Genomic DNA, 8,835 nt, shown 5'->3' on the forward strand with positions numbered 1-8,835 from the left:
CTTTGGCAACTTTTGCCGGGGCTCTTCGGCATATAGCCTCTTCTCTCTTCGGCAAAGCCTCACAAAAATCACTCGCGAATTTTTACGGTAACTCGGACATTCTTATTTTTCACATAAAATTTCAATTTCGCTATCAATCTCCATAAACAGATAGCAAACAATTTTATAGAAATAAAATTGCACCACTATCCATTTATTTCGATCGATAACAAAATCAAAATTTTATGTAATAAATGTAATAAGTTAAATTAATAAGAATGAAAAATTACTCAAAATAAAAAGATACGACCAGCGATTCTCAGAATGCGCTGTCCGTAAAAGAATGTCCGAGCAGAATATTTTATTTCACTGCACTTCACTTCACTTTATACTTCATTTTTGCAGTCGGATCTAGAACCCGACTGCGACTTACAAACTAAAAGGCCTGGCCTGAACGAACAATCGAGTTCAAGAGATATTAAATATATTCATATTTAATATTTTTCTCTTCTCGATTTTTCGTAAACCCCCCAGATGCAAGCATCTCACGTGTGAGAGAGGAGGATAGAGAAACGTGAAAGCTTGCTCTGGCCCTACCTACTTAAAACTAACTCATTCACACCAGAAGTAAGCTACCTGCCTGCCTATCGCTATATTTAAAAAATTGCAAAGTCCATTCTCACAAAAACACACTCCACGGTTCTCACACATACCACCCGGGTGCAAAAAAGCCTAATCCTAGGGAGTACGTCCCGGGACGTCTCCGACACCCGAGTTCAATACTACATTCACACTCTAAGTTCATACCTTTTTGCTGAAATCGATCGACAATCGACAGTGAACTTAACATATTTCATTTTCGTACTCTTTCGAATATTGAATGTAATATGTGCATGTAATAATTTAAACTACTTATACAATTTTCTAACTTAATCAATTTATATAATTTTCAAATGACTCTACTTGCATTTTGTATGCATTTTCAAATGACTCGACTTGCATTTTGTATGCATTTTCAAATAGAATTTTGCAAAATTTAAAAAATAAATCGACACAAGGTCCACGACCTAACCACACACACACGTGTAACTTGTGTCGATAATTCACTGTCAATTTGTCGATCGCCAAATATCTTAAAACTAAACCGTGTCCACCTGCCCTAACCCATGCGAGTAGCATCTAAGCACGCGCATGAGTATAGAGCATAAAAATGAACACGGCCACATGTATTTTGACCTACCAGTTTTCTTCATGTGTGCTGAAAATCCTGAGCTAAAAAATATGATTAGAAACATGCTAATAAAGTGTCTTCCAGCAAAAATTGACTCTAACTTTAAAAAACTTTCAAAATGGAAAATGGAAGATCACTTTGCAAAAATCTAAGTATATCGGTAGTTTCATTCTTAACAGATTTATGATATCAAAGTAAATTTCTAAATGACTCAAACATTCGTAAATAACTTTGATATCGAAATCTGTTTCTCGCGATACTTTCTTGTACATTTATTTAAAAAATTTTCACGCGTACGTAAAAATTAAAAGTGACTCGATAACTTTATCAAAATGACTCGAAAACTACTGTGAAATCGGAGGGTCATCCGACTTCTATGTACTAATTTTAATTTGAAATTGCAAACAAGTTAAAACGCGATGTACAAGAAAACCCTGACCTGAGCTAATAAATATAATAAACAGTTTGTACGAATTTTGCACGATCGTACAGTCGTGGTCACTATGCTCGCAAAATATAAAATACAACCAGTTCCCGTGTCGCTTCGGACCATTCGTCCTACGACATGATGGGAACCGGAGGAACCATAAAGCATGCGACTCACCGATCGCTGACTTGCGCCACTGCGATCGCTTTACCGGTAAAGCATCAGAGATTTGGACTGCTTTGGACTGCTTTGGACTGCTTTGAACTGCTTTGGCAACGTTTGGATTTGGCAGTTTGTCCATTGGATTGGCAGCGTGACCTGTAATCATAGCAGGACAACAATTTAGTAACTGTCTATCAATTTGCGTTTCGATTCGTTTTTGTGACTATGATAAGCATGCATGCAAAACTACATACAAGTACATTACAAAAACTGGTAATAAATTTGCAAACGTGTATCAAAACGTATAGTCACTCAGTAAAACATTATAAAATATTCGAAAAAGTATGTCAATACACTTGAATAATTATTGTATGCCACAGGTTAAAACGTTTGCAAATTTATACCGAAACACATAGATAACTACATGGTAAAACACATTAAAACAGCAGTGCAAGTATTCCAAAACATTTAAATAACCACTCCATAATATACACTAAAACACCAGTAACAATTTGTTAAAATATTTAAATAACCATTCCATAATACACACTAAAACACCAGTAGCAATTTGTTAAAACATTTAAATAACCACTCCATAAAATATATTAAAACACCAGTAACAATATGTCAAAACACTTAAATAATCATTCCACATAATACACTAAACCACCAGTAACAATATGTCAAAACACTTAAATAATCATTGCATAAAGTACACTAAAGCACCAGTAACACTATGCCAAAACACTTAAATAATCATTGCATAAAGTACACCAACACCCAATAACAGTTTGTAAAAGCACTTAAATAATCACTCCACAAAATACATTAAAACAGTAAAAAATTAATAAAACATTCAAATAACCGCACCATAAAACACAGTAATAAATCCGTATACACATGCACAATCACTTAAGGAAACACACTAGTAAAGTCACTGACACTTGTAGAATCACACCATAAATTTTATTAATACACCCGCATATTTATTAAAAAATATTTATTAAAACACACTAAACACTTATTAAAGCACAGTAGGTAATACAGGGACAAGCACAATATCGATAAAGTAAACCCTTGACTCGTACCGGTAAGTGTTGACAGGGCTGATCCGACCTCCTCGACTTCCAAAACAAAACTGAGCAGCGGCGACCTCTTCAAGTGTAAGTGCGATTGGTAGTTTACAGTAGCCAATTAGACATCACGTAATCGACCAATAGATCAAATCGAAGTGCAAGAGTGATTGCTAGTGTACAGTAGCCAATCAGACATCATGTAATCCACCAATAGCGTGCAGCCATTCTCATTGGTTGCTGTATAATTATTCTAACGTCATATTTTTTATAATTTTATATTTTTTGGTAGTTTATTAACAAATTTATTGTTGTAATTATTTAAATTTATTAATTTTTTTTAACTTAATCTTGCAGATATGTTGCAAAATGATTATTTATTAACATACATATATGTATATGTATATCGCGAATTATGTAATATAATATAATGGGAATAATATGATGGAATATAGGAGATTATTATATTTGAAATAACACAAAAGCACAATAATTTTTAATACACTAAATGAATTTATTATTTAAGAAAAACGACTTGGAAGGACCTCTTTGAATAACTATATTTTATACGTGTGAAAATTATAATATCAGAGAAACAATAACAAAGAAATACATGGATTTTATTTTGTTAACATGCATAGATCCGATAAAAATCGAGCGGTATCTTTTTCCTTTGCTCTTGCAATAAATATTGGTACTCATATAACAAATCGGCTGCAAACGTAAAAAATAATAATAATCATAAATAAATTTAATATTACTTTTATTATATATAATCTGTTGTATTATTTAACCCTTTTATTCTCTTTCCTGCAATTTTCTTCAGATTTATTTTTTTTTCCTTACTAGGGCCTAATGATACCTTATATTTCATCAAAGTGTATACGCTACTGAGGACTTCTACGGATAGCTTACTGCGCATGCACTGGGACTGCCCAACACTGCTCGTAAAATATCGCGCGCAATCACCGATCAACGAAGAAATACGCATGTGCACTTTTATTCTTGCATTTCTGAGGAAACTTATTTTGTTTTTAGATCATAATGTATTTAAAAATAAATCACATATTTGATCATTTTCAAAAATAAAGAAAAAAAGTAGTAGTACTATTATGTATTTATGATTAATCAAATATTTTATTCGATTTTTTTATTTGAGAACAAGCTGAAGAGCGAAAAGTCGTTTCTCAAGTTAACAATGAGTATGATAGGCTAGTTAGCAGGGTTGAATTAGATCTTTATTTGGAAGATACATAGGTATTCATAGGATAATTGAACATAACTGTAGATGGAGGTGATTAAACACAAATGTACAAACAAAATACAATACGGTACTCCTCATCGTGTGTTTGGCGGTGTGAGTATAGCTTTTTGTCATTGGCGCACTATTCAAATACGCCTTCTTTGCATCTAGTCAATAATTGTACACTCGACTTATATGCTAAAGCATCCGCACTATCGCTTCTCTTTTTTTTTTTTTTAAAAATAATCATATATATTTTGCGATAAAAAAAATCAGGTAATGTTGCTTCATAAACTTGAAATTGCACTGCAATCTCTTTTACTTGGCCAGCTGCGAGGCGACCGTGAAGAATTTTGAAATCATTCAGAAAAAATAGAAGAGGGAGCGATGTAATCCGAAGCAATGAAAAAACGTTTTTAGAAATTCATATATTACGTAAACCTTTTATTTTCCTCAAACTACTAAATCTCGACAACCTTAATTCTCTAAATGTTTCACAGATTCATAGACCAAAAATGGAATATGAAGTTAAGAACATATACAGGGTAAGTTAATCGAAAACTACTACCTAAAGTAACTTTTGATTCGTTGACATTAAACGAAAATATTGTAACTAAATTTATCATGCATTAATGGATTCGTTTGATACAAATATTTAAATGACGTGAACACAACAAATTTTATTATATATATATGTATATATATATATATATATATATTCGTTTAACGCCACAGGTCAAAAATTTTAGATAGCGTTTTCTAGTAACTCACCTTATATAGTACTAGAAGAAGGCATTGCTCACTGTATCCTCTTTTTTTCTGGTATCTTAAAAAATTCTCTAGAACGATGCGCCGCAAGACAAAGAGATGGTCGTGCAGTTCACCTATTCGTGTAATCATTTTAACGTTATTCGTTAAATACATTCTTATGTCTTGTCTTTGCGTGAAATGCTTGTATGAGTTCTCATTTTTTTTTGTATTTTTTTTATAATAAAATTATTTTTCTAATCTTTGTTGATCAGCTGTTGTTGCCCTGTGAAAACTGCCTTCTGTCACAACACAATAATACTTGCATGGTGGGTTCACGCTTCTGAATTTGGTTGATCTTTTATATCACAATGTTATGTATAACCTTTCCATTAATATTAATAGGTTTTCCTTTTGATAATTATAGATACCAAATTCAAATGCAAAATTTTGGTTATTCAATGTCTAATTTAGGAAATACCCTAAGTCATAATGAAACACATTAAATGTGTTCTTTATTGTATGAATTTTATATGAAAACAATATAAATCTATGTACTCTCTTCTTTAAAGTTATTAATATTTATAAAAACAATGAATTGTCCACATTTTTCCTTTCATGTGCTTTACAAAACTCACTCTTAAACAATAATCTAGAATGTTAAAGTTGCTATTCCACATATTAAAATTTATAGAATTTCACGACTTTGTGCAAGTTTTCTCAGATTGTACTACTAAGAATAAAGATACGACTTAGGTTTTTTCATAAACAGACAATTGAATTATAGTATTATTTATAATGTTTCGCTGTGCATTGCTCTATCGTATCTTTATTGTTGTTGCGTGTGGGGTTTACCACGGGGCGTGTAACCGCCACGATTTCCTCCTCGTTGACCACGAAATTGTCCTCGACTACCTCTATCTATACCACGCTCGCCTCGTGGACCACCTCTTGGTCCACCGCCTCCTCTTTTATAACCAGAATTGTAACCACTATTTCCTTCGCTGTTTCCCCAAGAACGTTGTTGGTAACCATTTTGATAGTTACTATCATTGCGATAGTAAGTTCCTAAAATCGAAATCATTTGTTAGTAAAATACATCAAGTATACTATATTATTAATACTTTTTACCTTGTCCTCCACGACCATTTTGTTGATAACCACCACCCCTGCCTCTTCCATTGTAACCATTAGAGTTACCTCTTCTTCCACCTCTACCTCTGTATCCACTACGCTGTTGGTCACCCCAAGCTTGCTGAGTTGTTTGTTGTTGTGTTTGTTGTGAATCTTGAGTTGATGATTGCGATTGATCCGTCTGATTCCAATCGTTTATATTTCCGCTCTCAGCCATTTGACACCAATCGACAGATTCACTTGGTTGTTCTAATTCTGTTTCTGGTGCTGGGGTTTCTTCTTGATTTTCCTCAGGTTTTTCCTGAATATTTCAATACTACAATTATTACAAAACGTAAAAGAACAATGTTCAGTGAATAGGCAAATTTAAATACCTCGTTAGGTGGTTGTTGACTTTCCTGTTGATGCTCAAAATTTTGTGTTTGTGCCGGCTGTGAAATTTGTTGTGCAACAGTTTGCTGTTGTTGCTGTTGTGGTTGCTGTTGGAAATTAGTAGGATGTTGTGGACTATACTGAATATTTGGTTGTTGATGAGAAGGTGGCATTGGAATGGGTGGAGGTGGGTTAGGGTTAGCAAATCCAGGAATGTGGGACATATCCTGTGGTGGTTGATGTTGATATATAACTGGTTGTGGTACTACTGGTGCATTTGCAAAATTTTGATTTGTAAATGTTTGCGAAGGAATAGGTGCATTCACAGCAGCAGGAATGTGTGAAACAATAGGTGCTTGAGATGTAACATCTGGTGAATCAAGTTCAGATTCTTGCAAAAAAAAGAAATTCGGCGTGCCTATAACATCATTAATTCTGGGAGCCTGTGGTGGTTGCTGTTGAGCTGGTTGTGACTGTTGTTGTTGCTGCTGTGGTTGTGGTACAAATCCAGTAGCATTTGTGTAATAAGATGTTTCAACCGGCGCTGCTGGATGTGGTGGAATTGGTTGTGCAACTACAGGAATAGGACCAGAAACTGGGGTAGTGCCAGAAACAACTGGGAGAGGAGCAACTTGTACTGGAAAATTAGGAATGGGAATGATGGACTCGGGTGGAATGTGCCTGTCATTGCTATTATATTCTTCGTTGACTTGTTCCTGTGCAGGAGTTTCTGATATTTGGGTTTCAGCAACTGCTTCTGCAACCTAAAAAGAAAAATGTTACAAAATAATAATTATTATTAAATTTCATTTAAATTAATCGACAAATAAAGGATTGTAACAGATACTGCAACTTACTTCCTCTACTGCAGCTTCAGTTTCATGAACTTGATCAAAGTACCCACACTGATTAATAGACGTGATAATTTCTTTCAATTTGTTATAAGTTGTACCAACAACTTCTCTTGGTTTTCCATCAACAATAGCTACATAATGTTCTGCTACTTTCTGTACTTGTTGAAGAAATGTTGGTTCACCTTCCTCTCGATGATGTTTCATCATAACTTCATTGTAGAGACTGTCCAAACTCTTTAAGTCTTGTTCCGTTAATTTCACTGCACCGTTTTTTCCAGCAAGAAAGTCTTCTCTAACAGAATCCGTTCCCATGTTCATCAGTGCATCTTGTATAAGAAGAACTTCTTTCACCTATAGTATATAAATAAATAAGTTATTTTATACAACAACAGAGATTATTGGTATTATAAGATTGAATGTATTAACAACAAAGACATACCTTTGCAATATCCTGTTGTGTTCTTTCAATAGCCTCTTTTCTTGCCAATTTCTTTTGTTGTTTGACAGCATCATGAGCAATTCCAACAATTTGTTTATGTAATTCCTTAGTAATATCCAATGTTTGTAATACTTCATCATATTTAACCACTGCTGTTTTCTGATCTGCGTTTAGTTCCCTCCCATTCTTCTGCAGATCCCTGTATGACTCTAACTTTGCCTAAATGCAACAAATATTGTTAATGTTAATAAACTAATTAAAAAATTATATCCAAGAAATAAATTAATAAATAAATAAATATATATATATATATATATATATATATATATATATATATATATATATGTATATATTTAATTGATTTAATTTTAAGTTTCATATCAAGTTTCTTATGATATTTGACTACTTCATGTTGATATGAAGCTGTGATTTTGCTTTATGATTTTTTGGATACATGATTCTAGAAAATTATATTCAGACTTAAAAACGGGGACAAACGTTAAATCAATTATTGATATATTAAGTTTAAGCATTGTATGAACTGAAATTTTATGTCCAGTTTATTAATCTCTTGTTAAACAAAAAATGATATTACACAATCTAATTTACCGGTAGCGACCTGAAAGCGTGTCGCGTAAAGTTTTGTGCACATCCTTAGAAGATACCGCCATGATACGAAGTTTACGATAGCAAATTTAATTGTTTAATTGTGCAAAAATCGACAGTTTTAATTTAACTCAACTTTAACGAATAAATTTTAATAACAAAAAATCATGATAAGTATTAGTTCGTTACAGTATAATCACCAGATACCTACAAAATCTCGAGTGTGAGCACATGGCATATCCAATCATGGCGGAATGCACCGTGAAAGCCATCAACTGACAGATACTTTTCTCATCTTTATTCGCAAATATATATTTCAAATACTTACCTTACGCTTTTCAAGATTTCGTATCTTATGTTCGATAACGATAATCGCCTGGCGTATAGGATCTACGGTCTCCGTAGAGGCCTGTTTTTCTAGTTTAGGGTTGGCAGAAGGCATCCTTCACGGGCAACAAACGCGAACTGGAAATTAGAATAGCATTGGAGTTTCGGGGTACGGGGAAAGAGAAGTGATCATAAGCGCATGCTCAGTTTCAGTTTGTACCTAACCTTTTTGTCAATGCCG

The 8,835-nt window shown here is 33.4% G+C and overlaps 1 protein-coding gene across 1 annotated transcript; it reads right to left on the reverse strand.

The window, feature by feature from the left end:
• Positions 1-4,088: 4,088 nt before the first annotated feature.
• Positions 4,089-8,754, reverse strand: Capr (caprin family member). The gene is made up of 6 exons (XM_003701435.3): positions 8,596-8,754; positions 7,662-7,880; positions 7,226-7,573; positions 6,371-7,132; positions 5,994-6,297; positions 4,089-5,930 (listed from the first exon to the last, which is right to left on the reverse strand). The coding sequence occupies exons 1-6, from the start codon at positions 8,707-8,709 to the stop codon at positions 5,692-5,694; spliced, it is 1,986 nt and encodes a 661-aa protein (XP_003701483.1). The 5' UTR covers positions 8,710-8,754; the 3' UTR covers positions 4,089-5,691.
• Positions 8,755-8,835: the final 81 nt, after the last annotated feature.

This window comes from Megachile rotundata, chromosome 12 (assembly GCF_050947335.1).
Source record: "Megachile rotundata isolate GNS110a chromosome 12, iyMegRotu1, whole genome shotgun sequence".
NCBI lineage: Eukaryota > Metazoa > Arthropoda > Insecta > Hymenoptera > Megachilidae > Megachile > Megachile rotundata.

Bases quoted from the DNA above. Each gene is read 5' to 3' on its own strand.
- Capr (XM_003701435.3), bottom strand. From the start codon at position 8,709: ATGCCTTCTGCCAACCCTAAACTAGAAAAACAGGCCTCTACGGAGACC. The intron at 7,881-8,595 runs GTAAGTATTTGA...TGTTGCATTTAG, and splicing joins GAAATCTTGAAAAGCGTAAG to GCAAAGTTAGAGTCATACAG. The intron at 7,574-7,661 runs GTATGTCTTTGT...TATATACTATAG, and splicing joins CACAACAGGATATTGCAAAG to GTGAAAGAAGTTCTTCTTAT.